This window comes from Barbus barbus (genome assembly GCF_936440315.1).
Source record: "Barbus barbus genome assembly, chromosome: 2".
NCBI classification, from domain to species: domain Eukaryota; kingdom Metazoa; phylum Chordata; class Actinopteri; order Cypriniformes; family Cyprinidae; genus Barbus; species Barbus barbus.
This window is the reverse complement of record NC_136730.1, coordinates 11,639,062-11,661,702: the sequence shown is the minus strand read 5'-3', so window position 1 is coordinate 11,661,702 and position 22,641 is coordinate 11,639,062. Positions and strand designations below refer to the sequence as shown.

The following is a 22,641-nucleotide window of genomic DNA, read 5'->3' as shown; positions in this document are numbered from 1 at the left end:
AAGTTAATATTACCATCATGTGGTCAGCAAACTGTGACCCTGTGTTTCTCTCTGGGAAATAACAGCATTCAGCCACATTACAGGAATCCTTCACCCAAAAGTGAATATTCTGTCATCATTATGGCCCCTCAAGTCGTTTCAAAGCCATAAGCTATTCTATTTACAATGGAATGCACTCCACACAGCTATTTTTCAACAGCGACTATGAATATCAAGCTCCAAAATGAACATAGAAACACCATAAAAGTAAGAAAAAATTTAAATGATAGGACTCATTCGGATTACGAAATGGCTGTGAACAACTATTTATCAAGTACAATGCAATTATAAATTTGGATTATTGTAAAACTCTCAGAAAGGAATAAAAATATCTCACCTCATATCATTCTTACCCGAAGCAAGACGTGCCTGGCATGATTCCTCTACCAACACCAACATGTTTAATTTCCTTTCCATCTTGATTCTCGTCTTATCAACAGCTTGACACTTCGAGGTATGAGGATAATTCTATCTGCGGTGTGACCATGAAAGCGGCTTGGCAACAATGAATGAAACGTCTTTCACTAAAAACTATTTCTTTTCAGACAGGAGGTTTTGTCGTCACATTGAAGTTCATGTTGAACTTTGTGAGGGTAGCTGAGGACACGTTTTTGCTTTGTATTTTCCTCAAAGTTCAGTCAAAACAGAAGAATAATGTCAAACATGATTTTTATTGTAACAGTTGTGCAGCTTAATATTTTAGTGACTTTCTTTTCAAGATTCTTTGATGAATTCAAAAGAAATTTATTTATTTCAAATATAAATTTTTGTTAGATTATAAATGTCTTATTTGATCAATTTATTGCATCCTCGCTGAATAAAAGTATTAATGCATCAACCTCATTACGCCCTTGCTTTATGTCTCCACAGCACTAAATCCTTTGAAAATAAAACATCTGCAGCTAATATCTGCCTACCACGTTAAACTTGATCGCATGCATTGTGATCTAATTTCAAAATGTCAAGCATTAGCCTATGACTGAGCTACATCTTGCCAGGCGTTTTTGAGGATTAGGCAAATGGGACTTTACACAAGCCTCGACTGAAAGTGCTCAGGGTAAAACACTAGATGTCCCATATAACTAAGAGAGTCTTGATTAGCACCCCAACTTTGGCATTACCAACATCCTTTTTGGCACGAAGACCTGAAAGTCAAAAGAAGCTTTTCAGCGATGCGAATTTATGGAAATGCCACATTAAAAATAGATCAAGGGTGTCATTGCATAAAAAGGTGTTATGAGCATTAGCAGGCAGTGGGGTGATGAAATGTGTTTTTTAGCAGTTGGAAAGAATTCAGGCTTAAATTAGAGACAATTAGGAGCAGCTCGACATGTACATTCACACACACACACACACACAAGAGTTGAGAGAAAGGTCTGTACTAAGTACCAAAGTGCTGTGTAATCAAACGCTTCACTTACCTGTGATTTACAAACATACAGTCAAAGGGGCTACAGACTTTCTATAAACATCAAGGAATTTTTAAATGTTTTATAAAGACGGACGGACGGACGAATGATTAGATTAGGATAGATAGATAGATAGATAGATAGATAGATAGATAGATAGATAGATAGATAGATAGATAGATAGATAGATAGATAGATAGATAGATAGATAGATAGATAGATAGATAGATAGATAGATAGATAGATAGATAGATAGATAGATAGATAGATAGATAGATAGATAGATAGATAGATGGATGTCCACTACAGCTCATCTACACTTACAGACAGAAGCAGCCACTGAATGTGACTCATTTCTGCACAGTATGAAATAACTCTTTAATGATGGCCGTATAATCACATGGGATTATACTGCATTAAAACCAGCAAAGGAAATTAACTTTTTTGTTTGCCAGGCACATTGGCTAAATGCTCAATTTCACCAGCCACTGAGATATTTTACAAGTGATTTTGCAAATCAAATACATAAAAACCTCAATATGTATGAAATTAAAACAACAACTCATTAGATATACAAAATTGTGCTTAGACATGCATATCATGAGCTTTTCTATTGTATGTGCTTTATGATGAAATGTGCAATAATGGTTCTGAGAAATGCATTTCAAGTTAAATGCCAACCCGAGATGTTGTGAAACATTATGTTTTTGTATTAGTATCACATGCATATTAATTTACATATTAGTGTGGGATGTTTAAAGTGAATTTAGATTTTTAGATTGTTAATGACAGTAATGCCCACACAGGCATGCCCACACAGCCTGACAAAACAATACACACCTACAGTGGCCCCCAAAAATATTTGAGCACTTAAAGGGACCAATGTTTTGGATATCTTCAAATTATCTTCTTTTGTCTTCCACAGAAAAAAAGAAAGCATAGAGTCTTAGCGAGAAAAAAATAAAAATAAAAAAAAAAATTATATATATATATATATATATATATATATATATATATATATATATATAAAGAAATTAATCATGGACAGTGCATAGTGTAACAAAAAATAATTAAGATTGGAACTGTTTTTAATGTGTAGCTACATATTTGGAGAAATGTAGCATTACATTACTTGCGTACAAATGGATCCTCTGCAGTGAATGGGTGCCGTCAGAATGAGAGTCCAGCTGATAAAAACATCACAATAACCCACAAGCAATCCATAATATTGCTTTCTCCTGTAAAAAATCATGCACAGAAATATGCACAAAAAAAGCACAGTTTTCAAGTGAAAACAGTCCAAAACATTTCTAAACAAATGTGGATGGATTTTAATGTGAGAAACAACAGTTAATGGACATTTTCACAGGAGGAAGAATTATTTGGATTACGGACTGGTATTTTGGCCAGAAGCGACGGTTTAAAGTTAAAATGCCTTAATGAAATATTTGTTTCTTACAAACACACAGCTTTTCACTTCACAAGATGTTAATTGATGGACTGGAGTGGTGTGGATTACTTGTGCATTACTGTGTTGTTTTGATCAGCTGTTTGGACTCTCATTCTGACGGCACCCATTCACTGCAGAGGATCCATTGGTGAGCGAGTGATGTAATGCTAAATTTCTCCAAATCTATTCTGATGAAGAAACAAACTCACCTACATCTTGGTCTAAGGGTGGGTACATTTTCAGCAACTTTTAATTTTTGGGTGAACTATACCTTTAATGCTCCATGCCTACACATCTAAATGCCAAAATGTCAATTACCATACAGATTGTTACAGTCTTGGATGCTAATTGGTCAATATAGTTTCAGTTGTGGTAAAACACACAATATAGTAACAGCTATGATGCAAAACACATCTTCACCATCCAACTGCAAATACATACAGCATAAACCAACTATTAAAGGCGTCTTTTTACTTTTTAACGGCTCAAATTTAACACCCTCCTGCTTTCTTCATCATATTTCACTTCAGAGATAGTTAGTATGCAAGTTCCTTTAGTCCTGCTGAGCCTGACTCTCCCAATTTAAATCTCCATCCCAGTACATCGGCATGCCACAGATGGGGGCCAGTTTTACAAATACCCCATCAAAGACCTTCAAAGATGAAACCTGGCACTTGCTTTCTCAAGGTGAACACCTTCTCAAACCCAGACGTTCAAATCGCCCCGACCATAGCTTGATCCTTGACCCAAATTAATCAACACAATCTGAACCCATCCATTAAAAATCTGCCTTCTGCCTGCACAGTGTCACGTCTTTTCAAACGAGAACTTATTTTAGAAAGGACTGGACTGGCTGTAAGTGGAAACACTGGCACTAGCATGCTGCTCGGAGCCAAAAAAACTCCAGCTGGCTAAACTCAAAGTCTCAAGCAGGTAGCGTAACACAAAAAACCATTAGATATGCTTTACGGGGCTCTCTGAGGAAAGCTGCTTTATACTATGGGCCTGTCTATCAGGCGCTTCGGCTGGCTGGGGAGATGCCCAAAGGGAACATGTGCATTATCTATTAGTTTAAGCCCCGTGTCTGTAGGGGAAAGCCCTCCATCTGTGGCTAACCTCAGCAGGCACAGGCCTGGATGGTATCCACCCTCTTTCTGGCAAGAGAGACGACTTACTGGAGAGATGCAGCACGCAAGGAGCGGCATTGGTGCCGGTGGCATTTTCTTTTGTAAGAAGAGCCCTTTACCTTGCAGACGGGATGACTGGGAAGGATTCATATCCTTTGACACGTTCTAAATATGAAACGTCAGTCAGCATAAAAGACTTTATTCTACCATAATGGGCAGAAATGGGACCCTTTTTTCAGTAAGACCATTTTCTGTGTCTGCCTATGAATGGAAACTGTGTTGAAATCATTGGGAACTGTATACTGTTTAAATACTATAAGAAACTGGTGCTGTTTATAATAACTAAAGCAAAAACTGCATATACATATCCAGGTGTGAAAAACTTGTTGCATCTTTCCCAAAAAGACTCATGGCTGTATGAGATCAAAAGGGTGCTTCTACTAAATACTGAGCAAAGGGTCTGAATACTTAGGACCATGTGATATTTCAGTTTTTTTTTTTTTGTAAATCTGCAAAAATGTTAACAATTCTGTGTTTTCCTGTCAATATGGGGTGCTGTGTGTACATTAATGAGGAAAAAAATGAACTTAAATGATTTTAGCAAATGGCTGCAATATAACAAAGAGTGAAAAATTTAAGGGGGTCTGAATACTTTCCGTACCCACTGTATATATATATAAAATATATAAAAACTGTATATATGTTTGGCAATTTACTAAAATAAATTAATTTAAGTTGAAGTACTAAAAATTAAAACCTAAAACAAAATAAATTAAAGCTAAAAAACATTTAAATACAAAATAAATAAAAAATTAAAATGAAACCTGAAAATGTAAAAATAAGAGAATTCAAAATAGGAATGAATATTATAATAGTACATAAACAATATTAAAATTACAAAAAGTAGCAGAACAAATACACCTTTCAAAATATACTATGCTTGTTGTCAAAATTGCTACTTGTAATTTTTGTTACAAGTAAAGTTGTAACACTGGTGAATGTAATTTCAGGTATGTGTTTTTAATTTCAGGTATGTAAACTATTTTTAACATTTGTAACATATTTTTTTATTATTTATTTGATTAAACATGAATTGTCACGCAATTTTATTTCTAAAATGCTAATTGGTCTTTTTTTGATCAATTAAAAACACATGCTCATGTTTCCAAAAAAAAGCTCATGTTTCCAAAAGTAAAGTAAAATGGCTGCAAATTAATTTTTGACTTTGATACATGTTATATTCTATAATTGGAACATTTACAACCCAACTGCAATGCAACAACCTAAAACATTGTTAAATGATACAAATAGTGCAATTAACTTTAGCAGCCCTGAAATACTACAATGAAAGAAACTGAAACTAAACTGTGGGGAAAAACTAAAACCAAATGAATACTAACAATAATATAATAAAAACTATTGAAATCCACGCCAAATTGCTGCAGCAAAAGTAAGAGCAGTATGGTAGAATACAATCGCAAACACAGCCATTGAGAATGTTTTTGCACACACTCACAAACACCTATCAGCGTTGATATACAACAGCAGTGCATTTGTATGAGCTCATATGAGCAGAAATGCTTGGAAGTTTGTCCTAACAACAGGAAGCAGCATGTGTTTGCGTGGTTGCCGTGCCACCGCCACATTCCTGTATTAAATCACCATAATAAAAGCCATCCTTGACATGCATGCCAACACGTCACAAACATAACAACTGGCCTGGAAACAGACATCAGTGCTGGACTGACACGAAACAAGGTTTCCATAACAGACCCCGAAACAGTCCGATGGCATAGTGTGTCTGGGTTAATGGCTCCCAGGGCAGGCGCTCAAAAGAAAACAGTCAGGCAGAGCTTTATAATGCCTATAAACTTTGGGTTTACCTGGACTTTCCTGTTACAGAGGGTTTACCGAGACAGCCTGGCCCAAATTCCCCTTAAGCCCGAGGGGCTGATCTGAAAGTCTTAACTGATCGTACCGAGAGGAAATAGCTCAACAGCAGAGTCCTGAACAACCGCCGCTAACACAGCATCTGTCACTGAAGCTTATATTATATATTATCTGTGATTTGTGAACAAATCAAAATCTACATTATCGACAGGTCTTGTGCTCCCATATTTAATAACTCTTTCACTATTTCAAAACGAATAGTTCTGGTCCTGGGTTCTGATTGGTCAATAAAGCTAAAAGCAAAAATACTGCTTAATATAAAAATATATTAAAGGGGTCATCGGATGCCTATTTTACACAAGCTGATATGATTCTTTAGGGTCTTCAAGAAAAGTCTATAACATACTTTGGTTAAAATTTCTCAATGGTAGTGTAAAAAAACACCTCCTTTACCCTGTCAAAATCAGCTCTCAGCTCACTCAGGGCTTGTCCAAGGTAAAACGGTCTTGTCAATCAACTATTGTGGCGTGGGAGGGGCCTGTACAGAACAGAAACCTCAGAAAAGTGTGATTTGTGAAATTTAAAAAAAGTGTGATTTGGGATTTTAAAAAAAAACACTGGGTGGATTTTCATCATTATATGATGGATGTGTACACACACTTCCAACACAAATTTATGTTCAAACAACTTGTAAAGTGAATTTTGCATCCGATGACCCCTTTAAATCCATTATTGTCAGGGTCAGTGAGATGTTTTTGAAAAAAGTATCTTATGCTCAACAAGACTGCATTTATTTGATCCAAAATACAGTAAAAATTGTAATATTGTGGAATATTATTACAATTTAAAATAGCAGTTTTTTTATTTGAATATAGTTTCAAATGTAATTTGAATGTAACACTTCAATGTGAAACTTACTATTTTTTTGTGGAGACTGATGCATTTTTTTCAGGATACTTTTCGGAAGAACAGCATTTATCTGAAATGCAATCTTTTGAAACAGCATAAATGTTTAATTTAATGCAACTTTCTGACCTCAAATATTTGAGCGATAGTGTATAAAAAAATGTATGTTTAGATATGCAATTGTTACATGTCTGTGGTTTTCTGTTTCCCCTGTGACCTAGTTTTCCCCGTTCTGTTTAATTAGTCATTCAGTTCACCTGTTGTCTGTTAATCATCTCATTAGTTCCCTTTGTTTGCTTCATGCTTATAAGACCTCAGTTCTCCCTTAGTCTTCGTCCGTTCTCGTCCATGTTAAGTTGGTTTATTTGCCTTGTCTCCTGGATTTATCTAATTAAAATATTTTTTGTTGATCTCCTTCGTCACTGTGCGTTTGTACCTCACCAACACGTGACAACAATCGACTTTAATAAATTGCGTTTATCCACATGTGCATAAAAAAACTAAAGTTGATTCTAACCTGGCCAATGAAAGTTCCATTAAAATCACATTTTAAATAAGGATTCTTTGTATTGAAAACATCATCAGAATTGGTTAAGGTTATATCATATTAAATGTTAATCATAGCACACAACAAATTAAAATAAAAAGTAGCACTAATGTCATTTCTCATTATTCTTCCAACTATTTTCCTCTCAGTGGGGTGCAGAAACGCACAGACAGACATTATTAATGATTGACAAATTAATTGCTGACTCATTCAATCATATGCCAAGTTCACTTGTCTACAAAAATTCTGTTCTAAAACCTAGTGAGTTGCCTACCTAGACAGCATGTTGAGGCATCATCGGTACACTTTAGACTGACTCTTCCAAAGCATGATTAGAAATAATTAATAGGAAGCATAATTATAGATCATAATAAAAGTAATTCAATTCATACCTTACATTCAACACTGAATAATATTGATAAAGAAATGTTAAACCCAATGTCTTATTTTACCCAATGCTAGTAGACAGCAAGGCAGCCCACCTGGTTTTAGAACAGAGCCTATTAGATAGTATTAAATTCAAGAAGCTAATGAACCATGATCATTTCTCAGAGCAGTAGTTGTACGATGTGCAATTAAATCACCACAAAAGGAAGTGGCATGTGTGACGTGTTCATAAAAATTATTACAACAGATGAGTACTGAGCGTGTGATGCTGTGTTTCTGACCTGGTCATCATAGCGGTAGGTGAGATACTGCTCTCCTGTTGTGTCTTCCAGAAAGCTTCCTTGTGGAGAAAGTGCAAATTCAGGGAGGAAGTAAGCACTCTGCGTCTGGCTCGCAACTCCCTGTAAAACAAGACAATAACAACAATTCATGAGTTAAGCCTATTTGTAATTTTTCCAAATTTCCATTTCAATTTCCAAAAAATGTTTCACTCGGAAGCAGCAAGTAAATTTCACAAACAATTACAAAGAAACAGCAAGTAACACATTACATTAAATATTATTTTAAAGTAGCTAGACAAATTTTGAAGTAGAAATACATTAGTATTTTCTCTTATCCAATGATCTTTGTTTTATTTAGAACTTCAAATAAGATTCAGTGTATAAAATGCATTTTATATAAAGTATCAGCCACACTTTCTATCAGCCACTCACAAAATAAACTCAGAAAACTCATATAGACGGACATAAAATAATCATCCTGACTCATAAAATGAACCTCGAAACCTGCCAGGTGCTATCCATCTCTGACATCCACCAAACTAATAGGAGATAAAGGACTACAGCATGGACAAATTAAAAGGAAATTTAACTGTTAGTGTGTCAAAAGTTCATTTTGAGACAGTAGAAACCCCACAGAAGAGAAAGCAGCTCTGGTTTGTTAGAGCTGAAATTCCCTTTGCCTTAGAGGTTTATTGAGGAAGATTAGCTGCAGCGCATGAACCAAATCCTGAATCGTTCAGACCAATTTGAAGTAGGCTACCATGTGTTTACCGTGCTAATGCTAGGCCGACGGCTTTCTCGGAACGGCCTGGTGACACACTTATAAACAATTTATGGAAGTTAAGGTGGTTATAAAATCACAGCGAGCTCCTGAAAAGCTTTTTTCCCTCCCTGCTCATTAAAAGGGAAACTATTTTCAAGCACTTGAAGCTGCAAAACAAAATGTACCAGGTATAAAAAGTGAATCTAATTTTGTACCTGAGCCCAGGGAGTGTCTGCTAGGGTGAGTGTGTGAGGCTGACTACTTCGCCAAGCACTTACGCCCTAAAGAGCAGCAGAGTTTGGCACACGGTCAGAGGAGCCGCCCGGCATGCTTTCATCAGCGACACAGACTTTCACTGACAAGCCTGAATTAACAGTTCTGCTATCCATGTGTGTGTGTGTGTGTGTGTGTAGAAGGCCTGGACAAAATTCAGTAGAATTTTAAGAACTGGCTCCAAATTCAGAGTCAGAAAACAGAGGAAGTTCATTAGTTCAACATAAGTTTTGCAACCATAAATTATTTTTGATTCGATTAATTTTGACAATTTACATAAAAAATGCTGGGTTGTTTCAACCAAACTTTGTGTCAAATATGGACTAACCTAACTTTTGTGTTAAAAAATTGAATGCAAAAAATTAACCCAACAGATGGGTTAGTCCATATTTGACCCAAAGTCAGGTTGAAACAAATTTTTTGATTTTATGTTTAATTTTTCCTTATATGTAGAATACAGTAATATATACAGTAATACAGTACATGTAATATTACATGGAATGTAATATTAATTTCATATATTAATAATAAAAATAATTTATTTGCCATTTTCTAGACTGCTCTAACTTAATATAATTTTGTGTGTATGAAAATATTCTATGTTCTAGGATAACCAGGGTAATTCATATTTAAAAATGAAAATTTATTTTAAAAATTTAAATTCCACTAGTAATTTTTTTCATTCTATATGTCAAAATATAGGATGAAATTAATTTCAAAAGATATTATTCTTTAATACACACACACACACACACACGCACACACGTGAGTGTGTGAAGTGTGTTTATGTTTACACTTGTCATGTATGTTTCTGCAATCTGTCTCCAGACACACAGTTCAATCCAGACTCCTTACAGCCTAAACAAGTCTTGTGTGTCACCTCTCCTGTCCCACTGAACCCCTGTAAACACCCCACCATCTGTGTATACAGGAGTTCACACACACACACACACAAGCACGCACACACACACACACAGAAATCCTTCAGGTGCTGACTGTGTTAGCAGGGGACATCTTCTCCAATAAATTCCCTTTGAGGCCCCAAGGTACCTCACGGGGGCCCACACAGACTTACGACAACAAACTCCCTCCTGTACGTGCGAGCAAAGGAACGAGTGGAGCAGCTCAGCCATCTCTTATCATCTCTCACAGGAAACAGCCCTGACAGAGCAAAAATAATATGGCTAACGGGAATGACTTTCATTTCATAACCAAGAATAGAAAACAAAGGGAGCTGCACAAAGCACTGTGAGGATGTTCACATTCCGACATACGATCCTTTAAGTGCCCTAAAAAAAAAAAAGTCTTTCAGTGGATGAGGGCTTCAAACTCCCTTCATAATAACCGCCTCTGTTTCTATACACAAATCAGATCTTAATAGGCTTAATCCTGGGTTTTTCTTATTTTATGAGCAAGTACTTGGATGGCTGCCTCTAAATCAGTTTAAAGGCCTATTCACACTAAGAACGATAGCAATAAAGATAATGATAACTATATTAGTGTCCACACCAAGAAACAATAAAGTTGTGTTTATTATAAGTGTGCGCTGCAGTTTCATCATCTGCCTCTTTAAATGCTTTAACTCTTTCCCCGCCATTGATGGAAATTTTCAGCTTTCCTTATGTTAAATTACTGAACGTCTGGATCAAATCAGGGCAAAGAACAAGCAGAAACAAGCGATCACATATGTAAGCCAATGGTAGAATAATTTAATCATCAAGCATTAAACAGCATATAAATCAAAACTACATAACATTACGGAATGAAATGATGACCCAAGAATTGGTATAAGACTGTGCAAGCTTTGGGGGTATTGATGATCTACTCTATCTATGTTTTGATCATCGTTCTGAACCCAGTCCAGACGTAGTCTTTGCTTTTTTATATATAAAACTTGCCCATATTCGAGTGTTGATTTAAAAAAAAAAAAAAAATGCATGAAGCTAGATTAAAACTTTTTGTTGTTGTTGTTTATGATTTTTAAAACTTTATTGTAATAGTTAAGGCTCAATCACACCAAAAATGATAACTATAAAGATAACTAATGATAAATACATTAGCTTGCACATCAGCAGAGGATTTGTTTATTATAAGTTTGTGCAACAGTTTCGTTGTCTGCCTCTTTAAATGCTTGATTTCTTTATAAACAGGTTGATTTTAATTGGCTGTCAATGTTTTTAAATCAACAAAAAATCACTGTTTGGATTTAAATAAGGAACTACTGACGAGTTTATGGTTGGGTCATTATCACAGTGATTAATATGTTTGGTTACAATTCTTTTAACCCTTACTGATGCAGTGTGTAGCTCTTAATTTTTTAAACAACCATGTCAGAAGACATTCTCATGTCCGTATTCCAGGATGACAATGCCAGGATTCACTGGGCTCATATTGTGAAATGAGTGATTCAGGGAGCATGAGAAATCATTTTCACACACGAATTGGTCACGACAAGTCATGACCTTAACCCTGTCGAAGGTCTTTGGGATGTGATGGAGTCGACTTTGAAGAAGGGTCTGACTATGCCATTGTCAATACAAGAATTAATGCAACTCTTGATGAAAATAAATGGTTGCTGGAACAAGGCAGTCTAATGTGTACTCCAAGGACTATCGGAACGATAATGGCTTAAAATGTAAACATCGGCATCAGCCCGATATGAAAAATTGTGCCGATATATTTTGACTATCGGCCGAAATGAGTTGAAAAATATCGGCATATTGAATATCGGCAAAATCAAATATCTTATATCCCTACTAAATTAGCATCCACACCAACAAATGATAATGTTATAAGTGTACACTGCAGCTTTTGAGTGCTTGAGATTCTGATTGGCTGATGCTTTTATTGTTCATCAGCTAAAAAAAAAAATCTAAAAGTGATGCCAGCAGTAGATAGACCCCCGGTTTCACGGACAAGGCTTAAGCCTAGTTCTAGACTAAAATATAAATCTGAGCTGTTTCAACTGAAAGAAACTTGCACTAACTGATCTTAAAACATGTCAGTGCCTTTGTTTTGTCTTAAGATGCACACCAGTAATGCTTTTTTCTAAGGCATGTTTATAAAAATTACTTAAATGTCCTAATTGAACTATGGCCTAATACTGGCTTAGGCTAAGCCCTGTCTATGAAACCAGGCCAGAATGTTTAATTAAATTTTATGCTTAGCACTATCTTGCTTGCTGTGAACGGCTCTTAACTAACCCTAACTTCTGTAATTTACCCTGATTTTGATTCGACTTGAACATTAGGCAGCGTGTGAGTAACCGTACTGGGTTTCCTTCAACTTAGAGCCACATACAAGCTCATTACTAAAGGCTCCGCTCACTTCCACTGGCATTTACAAGAGCCGGCACAGGTGTGCGTGTTTTTATGTGCCAGAAGATGTTTCATCAGGCACTCTATTAGGGAACTGTAGATACATTGTCTCAGCAGGGCATAAGTGCCAAATAAGTAAAGCACTAAGTCGACGGCCAAGCCGTGAGTTCTAACTTCAAAGATTGGAAGCGAAAGGCTCAGCTTTGAGCGGAGGAATGTCACGGCGCTGTCAGAGCGAGTCTACTCAACAATGTGGAGAAAACTCTGGCTGGTCTCTGGGTTTTTGGCAGCAGGCCAGTGCCTTTTCTCAGATCGGACTAACCCTAGATAAGCTTTTGACTTTTAGCACTCGGTGCTAAGGATCAGTATTCAGTACAGTCAGAGGAAGACCTAATCCTGGATCATAACTTCCAGAAAGAGCGCTTCGTTAAAAGGGCCAGGTTAACATCTGGTCACTCGAACATTCCTCAGCTCTGAAGTCAGTGGGACAATGAAGATTCATCATTTACCCTGAGCAGCGTCTATGGGGTGGTAAAAGCATCCTGGCTTTAAATCCTTTGGAAAAAGCGTCAACAACAATTTGGGTCACATGCTCCTTGTAAGACAATAATATAATGTCCCTGACGTCACGTAAAAGCTTTCAGAGTATTTTCTTTACGACAGTCAGTTACCATTGGCAGAAGCTAGAAATGTAGTCGCATAGTGAGTCATAAAAGAAACCTATACCAACTTTTTTTTTTCACAGCACAATTCAAATTTAGATCTCTCTAACCTCAATATATCATGGACAGCATGTTGAAAAATATTGACCTGGCCAACAGAATTATGATTTTGCACCAGTGAAGTGGAGGATATATATTTATAAATATAAATATGAATGCATTAAATATATATACACTAGATTTTGTTTTTAAAGAAATTAGTACTTTTATTTAGAAAGGATGCATTGAATTCATCAAAATTGACAATAAAGACATAATGTTTAAAAAAAAGAAGATTTTTGAAATGCTGTTCTTTTGAACTTTCTATTTATCAAAGAATCTTCAAAAAAAAAGTATCACAATTTCCACAGAACAACCATTTTTAATATATAATAATAAGAAAAGTTACTTGAGGTGTTGATGGCACAGTGGATAAGACACATGCTTTTGGTGTGAGAGACCCGGGTTCGAATCCACTGTGAGACACCAATGTGTCCCTGAGCAAGACACTTAACCCCTTAGTTGCTCCAGAGGCGTGCGACCTCTGACATATATAGCAATTGTAAGTCGCTTTGGATAAAAGCGTCAGCTAAATGAATAAAAAATTTAAAAAATACTTGAGCAGCCAATCAGCATATTTGTGTAGGATCATGTGACACTGAAGACTGGTGTAATGATGCTGAAAGTTCATCTTTGATCACAGGAAGAAATTACATTTTAAAATATATTCAAATAGAAAACAGTTCTTTTAAATTGCAATAATATTTCAAAATATTACTGTATTTTTGATCAAACAAATGTAGACATCTTATCGACCCCAAGCTTTTGAACATTAGTTCACATACATATAAATGAACATATCAACTATATTTAAAACTTGCTTCATTTTAGACTTGGAATTTGGAATTCAAAAAGTGAAGTGAAGTGAAGTGACATACTGCCAAGTATGGTGACCCATACTCGGAATTCGTGCTCTGCATTTAACCCATCCAACGTGCACATACACAGCAGTGAACACACACACACACCGTGAACATACACCCGGAGCAGTGGGCAGCCATTTTATGCTGCGGCACCCGGGGAGCAGTTGGGGGTTCGGTGCCTTGCTCAAGGGCACCTCAGTCGTGGTATTGAGGGTGGAGAGAGCGCTGGACATTCACTCCCCCCACCTACAATCCCTGCCGGCCTGAGACTCGAATCCGCAACCTTTGGATTACGAGTTCGACTCTCTAACCATTTGGCCACGACTTCCCCAATCAGATGCTGAATTATTTTTGAGTGATTCATCAAAAGAATATGAATAAATTACTCGTGAACTGGCTAATGTGGAAGTCGTGGCCTAATGGTTAGAGAGTCGGACTTGTAATCCGAAGGTTGCGGGTTCGAGTCTCGGGCCGGCAGGGATTGTAGGTGGGGGGAGTGAATGTCCAGCGCTCTCTCCACCCTCAATACCACGACTGAGGTGCCCTTGAGCAAGGCACCGAACCCCCAACTGCTCCCCGGGCGCCGCAGCATAAAATGGCTGCCCACTGCTCCGGGTGTATGTTCACGGTGTGTGTGTGTGTTCACTGCTGTGTATGTGCACGTTGGATGGGTTAAATGCAGAGCACGAATTCCGAGTATGGGTCACCACACTTGGCTGAATGTCACTTCACTAATGGAACATTTGATTCAGACTGCAAGCTCACAGTCACAACTGTTTACTTCTTTTGCCTGATACTGAATCTTCAGCAAGACAGCAACTATGCTCCACCACTGAAAAGCGGTGCTGTAAACACTGGACCAGGAGAGTTTGTATACACCAGAGCCTTTAGTAGAGACGTGCTGCGATAGTTCTGGTGACAACATCATCCACCCACCTGCTGATGGATAATGCATATTCATCAGTGTAATCTCAGCATGTTACAGCCTCTTTGAACATATTCCAAACAGCAAAAGCAAAACTGCCCAGCAGGGTTGAGCTTGCTCCCTATGGCCATACTTTGATGTTCTTGGTAACTGTTTTTCTCGTACCAGAAGCGGCTGGAGTGCAGGGATTAATAGAACAGAAATGTGGCTCATTCTTGGGAACAAAAAGCAACCCAGAGTTACAAACGTCAGGCTATTGCCAACCATAGTGCTGTGATTCTGCAACATTACGCACATCGAAATTAGTCCACAACATGCCACTCAACTGGAATACAAACTATTGACAAACTATTGGCCACTTGCAAAATTTGAAGGCTAAAATACCAAAGTACAAAGTTAATGGAGTTCATTGTGTGCCTTCATTAGCCACTGCCGCTGGTCCGTTCTGGTGGTACTACCCTCAGGCTGAATGTTTTAGCAAATGCAGGTGTTAGAAGATGGTGCCAGATCTTTGATCTCATTATGAAAGCAGGCCTTCCATCACTCAGAAGTCATGCAGCACAAAAAACACTTTTGTTCACGTTGTCCTCAAGTTCCTGACATGTCATCCTCAAGTTCTTACCTCCAATCCATGAATGTCCAACTCACAGGTACTCAATTCTATTGAGCAATAGTGAAATTTAGATTCGAAAAGAGAATAGAGTTGTTCACTTAATTAGGGCTACACAATATATCAAAATAAAATCAATATGGCAATAAGCAATACAAGCTGCAATTTAATTAAATATATGCAGTTTCCCAGTGAAGTTTGGCATTTACACAAGTATAGTGCAAACCAAGTAACACATTCAGGTTATAAAAACGTTGTCAAAACGTTTACCCAATAACGTCAGCTTCCACATTGTTAAAACAGCAATTACAATATTATACACATCTCTAGTACCAGCCATCCTTGTTTTGACACAGTCATTAGTCTTACAGCAAGATTGTCCTTTTTTGGCTTTTTCCAGCTGTCTGTTGATCTCTTGTTATCTTCTGAAGGCACTTTAATAAGCAAGAGGAGCTCAAGAGGATGGAGGTTCCTGTCATGGTAACACTTTTATCAACCTGACTGCTGTGACAAATGTGCTTGCAGCAAGCCAGCAAGTGTTTCTGGGTAACTAAGGTAAAGCTTGGCAGTTGCCAAACACTCATTCACATATCTAAACATACATAAACGTACATACTTACAAGGAAATTACGCACAACTTGCTTCCTAAAACAATTAGGAGGCACTTGATGGCATCAGCTGCTGCTCACTGAGATGTGTAAACAAGAGCAGACCACTGGAGGAGGAACTAACCATTTTTGAGCACTAATAAAATACATCCAGTAAGTTTCCAAAAAGACAGCAGAGTGAACCATCGACCATGGAAGCCTGCTTCCGCCACTGAATAAAAAATATAAAAGGTAACTTTTTATCTCAATTATGACCTTTTTCTCTAATTATGAACTCTTTTCACAATAGCAACTTCATGTTGCAATTTTGACTTTTGTCTTGTAATTGCAAGTTTATATATCGCAATTCTCACTTATTTTCTCAAAATTGTGAGATATAAACTTGCAATTATGAGTAAAAAAGTCAGAATTGTGGGATATAAACTCACAATTGCAAGTTTATATGTCGCAATTCTGACTTTTTTCTCATAATTCTGACTTTTTTTAGAATTGTGAACTATAAACTCGCAATTGCAAGTTATAAAGTCCAATTCTGAGGGAAAAAAAAAGAATTTTTATCAAAATCGCAAGTTTATATCTTACAATTTTGACTTTAAAACTCGCAACTGCTTGTTAGGAAGTCAGAATTGCGAGATATAAACTTAAATATTTTTTCTTTATTTCTGAGAATTGCAATTGTTTATGTCTCGCAATTCTGACATTATAAACACATTTGTGACTTTTTATTACGCAATTCTGACTTTATAATTGACACCTGTGAGTTTACATCTTGCAATTCTATGGAAAAAGTCAAAATCGCTCATTTATATCATGCAATTCTGAGAAGAAAGTCAGAATTCCAAGATGTGAACTCGCAATTGGGAGAAAAAAAATTTCAGAATTGTGAAATAAAAAGTTGCAATTACCTTTTTTATTAAAAAAAAATTGCGGAGAGAGTATAATTAATGTTGATTATAAAAATAATTCAGTACCCAAAGGTATCAAAAAACAGGCTACCATAATCGACTCCACAACCAGCCAATAATCCAGCTTGATTGATGGCTTCTGTGCACTGCTGAGGTTCTGACAAAACAATAAAAAGAGGTTATAAGACAATAACTCTAAAGTCAACAGTTCCCGCCAGCATTGATGACCACCCCGTGAGCCGTGTTCACAGAGCTCGGGTGACGTGTTCGGGGAAAATCCTGTTGAGGAATTCTGAGACGGGTCTGGCTGACCTTGAGAATGGGAATTGGGTAAACATGAGGATCTGCTAACAGCTGTTCCTGATCTATTTGGGTACCTGGACATAGTACGGATTACCATAGTATAGGATATTTGTTTTGAGGTGACATGGGCTCTGTTCCAAAACCTAGCGAGCTTGCCTGAATGGGAAAAAATAGTGGAGAGAGTATAATTAATGTTGATTATAAAAATAATTCAGTACCCAAAGGTATCAAAAAACAGTTCATCATTATTATGAGGTTCTGACGTATTACAAGTCTCAGTTTTCAAGTTATGTCAAGTATATCACAAAAGTGAGTAAAAAGGTTAAATTAGGTTGGAATTAGTTTTAGTTTTAATGTTTTGCCAAGGGTGCATTTATTTGATTAAAAGCACAGTAAAAACAGAAATATTGTGCAATATTAATTACATTTCTGTTTTATATTTCAATATATCTTATACTGTAATTTATTCCTGTGATGCAAAGCTGAATTTTCAGCAAAAAATAAGAAAGGTTTTGCTGATTAATATTTTTGTGGAAACTTTATTTTATTTTGTTTTTCTTTAGGATTCTTTGATTAACAGGATGTTCAAAGGAACGGCATTTTTTAAAATAGAAATCTTTTGTGACATTATACATGTCTTTACCGTCACTTTTTATCAATTTAATCTATCTTTGCTGAATAAAAGTATTAATTTCCTTTTAAATTAAAAAAACGTTTACTGTACTGACCTGAACCTTTTGAATGGTATAGTGTATATACATTTTTTTTACTTCTTGTATGTTTAAATAAATATCCTAGTTTTGTTAAATAAAGTCTTATCTGGAATCTTTCAGGAACTCAGAAGTGATTAAAAATGATGATGCAGGTCACAAATATTTGCCTGTGCTATGTGTGTGTATGCTTATCATAGTCCCACATCATTTGATTAGCAACATATGCTAAAATTCAAACTCTGTTGAAATCACTAGTGACCTGATTCTCCTGAACGCTATCTGTATGACACAAGAATGTTATGTTCCAAATCTTTCACTCACAATGTTGCATTTCAGACTGAGCACCAGCAAGGCAGTCCAAGGTTTTGGAGCAGAGCAATAATCACATACTGGCCTGTCGAGGCAAAGTCTTGACAATTGAGATATTTACGAGGGTAAAAATTGTACACATTGTTGCAATATTTCTCAGTTAATCACGTTAAAATATTTCCATTTCTGAAATATGTCTGTGTCTGGAAGCAGCCCGAGATAATTCTGCCTTCCACTGTTATATTTACTCTAGTCTGTGACCCCACCTCGTCTGCTCTTAACCTCCTTAACAGTTAACGCTTCTTATCACCCTCCCCTACAAGCACCAGCACTGACACATTTAACTCCAGGCCGGCTCGCCACTGGCCAAACCTCTTCTGTTTCTAATCACACCCCTTAACACGTCAGCTTAACGCCACTCCACCTCGCTAACTCTTAACCCTGCCTACTCCACCTCTAATACCAACAAAAAAGTCCCCGTCCTCTCAAAATAAATCCTGCATCCACAGGGTCTGCCTGTGGGAAACGTCCAGCCTTGGCTCAGCAGGAAGCTCGGGATTTACCGCTAAGCATTTAATGGTCCTAACATCCATAACTCACACTTGTCCATACCACCCAAAATAAAGTGGGGGGTTGAGAGGCACAAGATATATTCCCTCTTTCAACTTCATTATGTTCAAACTCAACATGAAATGGCATTTGAACCTTATTTTACATCCTTGTACGTGAATACTCGACGCGGGACTTGATTTCATCCATCAGGAATTGATTGGATGAAAAAGAAATGCTGTTGCATACCAGATCTGTTTTTGATTTAACAGATTAAACCGATTTATGACCTTTAACTGACAAAAACGCATAGTTAAAGGCATCTGCATGACCTTTGTTGCATTTTTACTGCTAATCAAGCTTGTGCATGTAAATATTTACTGGTGGAGCCTTTTGAAACCTTTTGAAAACCTATTTGAAAACAGTTATTTTTCTGCAGTAATAATGCTTACTATGAAGATATTGCATGCTTCACCTTTATTATCAATCTGAAAATAAATAAATAAAATATATATAATAAATAAATGTGTGTGTATATATATATATATATATATATGCATATATTATATATGTTGTGTGTGTCATGTGTTCCCACCTCATGTTTCCTTATTTGGTTTGTTTCCTGTCCTTGTTTAATCTGATTATTAGTTTATTCTGTTCAGCTGTGTTTTAGTCATTAACCTGTGTATTTAAGTTCCTGCCAGTTCAATTGTGTGTCGTCTGGTCTACTAGTTACTCCCCGGTGTTCCTGTCTGTGTCTGTGTCTGTGTCTGTGTCTGTGTCTGTGTCTGTGTCTGTGTCTGTGTCTGTGTCTGTGTCTGTGTCTGTGTCTGCCTTGTCTTGCCTGGAGTCATTAAAGACTGTATTTTGAGTTTACTCCTCGTCTCGTGTTCCCGTATCATCCTTGCTGTGTGCACCGTGACATGTATATTAATTTTTATAAAGTCATCATTTTGTTATAATACTGTTTTGATCTGTTCATTTTTTTCAAATGTTACTATTTACATTGCTTTATTTTTTGTATAGTGTGATTTTTGGTGAATTGCATTAAAACCAATTAAGATCAAATTGACATTATTTTTACAATGGTATATAAACCCACAACAATTAAAAAAAAAATACAAAAATCGTATTTTTCACATTTTTCAATTCATTATTAATAACAAGTAAGATATTAATGATATTATGACCACTGAATCACTATAAAGTCTCTGATTTCCATTTCAGAATTCTGGTCACCTTATTTTAACTTGCAAACTGTAAATTTGAATTACAATATCTCATTATTGCTTTCCACATTTCCAGTTTTCTGCTTTCCTTTCAGAAGTTTAGCTTAGCATGCAACATATAGCTACTTTCAGCTATTGCATTTTATGCATATTAATTTGTTAAGAAAGCATCTGGTAAAAAACAAATGTAAATCATCAAGGATCAGCTGGACACTGAAGTTCCAATATGAAGACTGAATCATCTTGTTTGCTAATGTCACGACTCGAGCCCCTGAGGAGCAGAACTTGTTATAAAATATAATTGAAATGATTCCCCATAAGTCTGAACATTCATGATCTTCACCTCCTCCACAATCGAAATGCATTTTGATTGCTATTCTGTTTTTGTTATGAAATGGAGATGCACAAGCTAACAGATGCTGTGAGGTCGAAAAACACTGAGGTGAACTGTTGCTGGATATCTATCATATGTCAATCCAAAAGCCGCTTGAGGCACTTCAGTGCGGAGATTGAAATACTTACTGAGAATAATAAATAGTAAAGGTAAGAGAACACACAGTTTACTGTATTTACAATTCAAGGCTCCTTCAGGAAGTGCCTCAGTGCTGGTTAAGCAGTTCACACGGCTGAATTTAACACTTTGAGTGTAGCGATGCATATGAATAGCATCACATAGTGTCAGTGCTGTAAGAATGATCTGATAATTGGGGTAAGATGCTATAAACCTTATGAATGATATATTCTCATGAATATTAATAAGGTGACATAACATACTCCAAACTACATACTACAAACTGGTTTGCTGAAAGGCAGGTAAGTGGCACTAGTAACACTAACACGTGCTAAGCTTTCAGTACACTGGCATTGCAATAAGCTGGCAGAAGCTGCTGCTTGGTCTTAAAGAAATAGTTCACCCAAAAAAGAAAATAGCTGAAAATGTATACACCCTCAGGCCATCCAAGATGTAAATGAGTTTGTTTCTTCATCTGAACAGATTTGGAAAAATTGAGGATCACATCACTTGCTCACCAATGGATCCTCTGCAGTGAATGGGTGCCGTCAGAATGAACAGCTGATAAAAACATAAAAATAATCCACTTGTGAAGTGAAAAGCTAAGAGTTTGTAAGAAACAAACCCATTATTGAGATGTTTTCAACCTCAAACCATTGCTTCCAGCTAAAATACAAGTCCTCTAATATTGCTTTGTCTGGTGAAAGTCACCTTGTTTGAATCAGGAGAGAAATATGCACAGATCAAGCACTGTTTAGAAATAAAAACAGTCTAAATCAGTTCCAAAGAAACATGTTAGTAGATTTTTATGTGAAAGAATAACAGGGAATGGACATTTTCACTGGAGGAAGCAATATTATGGAGTCATGTGAATTACTGTTTTTATCAGCTGTTTGGACTCTCATTCTGACGGCACCCATTTACTGCAGAGGATCCATTGGTGAGCAAGAGTAATGCTAAATTTCTCCAAATCTTGTCTAATAGAGAAACAAACTCATCTATATCTTGGATGGTCTGGGCAGAAGTATATTTTCAGCAACTTTTCATTTTTGAGTGAAATATTCCTTTAAAGCTGCTGTTGAACTTTTTCTTTACACCTCACCAACATGAAGCTACTAATAATGCTGTATGTAATTAATCCGCCACTAGCAATGTAATTACAAACATTATGACAGTTTTTAAACAGATTTCTCAAACACTCACTCCATGTATCATTGGCCCAAACAGGCATTGGTTGCAATGCTCAAAGAAACAGAGCAATGTTTTGACTGCATCACAGAATCATAATATTTCACTTTTCAGGGAATCATTCCACTTACTTATATTGGACCATGCACATTAAATCTGACAGAAAAGAGTATTTTAACTTCCAAAAAATTATTTTCCAGAACGTAGGTTAAAGAATTTCTAAAATGGCATTCCCCAAACAGGCTGTAATAGTCGCTACACTTGAGGTTATCCTCACTGTCTGTGAGATCAGTATGGATGTAGCAGTGTAGTTATTATTAACTGAAATTAAAACTATTTAAAATTGTTTTTATTTTTATTAGAAAATAGAAATGTTGCCTTTGCATGTATAAGTTTAATAAAATGGATAAAACTAAAACAAAAATACATTTTTAATAATAAAAATGACAAAAGAACTACAAAATTACCAAATCATAAACTAAAATTAAAATGAAAACTGAAAACATAAAAAAATAAAAGCTAATTCGAAATATTAATAAACACTGTAGTAGTACACTAAAAGAATTCTGGGATGTGGTAAACCAGTTATCTTATCGTTAAACTGCAAAGGATCTGGTGGCAGTCGGATATCACAGTCCTTTCAACAACTAGAGATTTGTGAATTGAGGCAGAACCTACAAGCTGAGCCATAATCAACGTTTACGGAGGCTCAAATCTAAAACGATTACTTTTCAAATGAACTGTCGTAGACATTCAAAGAAATAGTTCACCCCCAAAT

The 22,641-nt window shown here is 36.3% G+C and overlaps 1 protein-coding gene across 1 annotated transcript in view; it reads right to left on the bottom strand.

Moving 5' to 3' along the window:
* LOC306884301 (ADAMTS-like protein 3) overlaps positions 1–22,641 on the bottom strand; it is a 193,257-nt gene that overhangs the window by 160,040 nt on the left and 10,576 nt on the right. Inside the window, exon 3 of the mRNA XM_079440043.1 lies at positions 8,037–8,156. Within this exon, the coding sequence (XP_079296169.1) occupies positions 8,037–8,156 (120 nt within the window). The remainder of the gene's footprint in view (positions 1–8,036; positions 8,157–22,641) is intronic.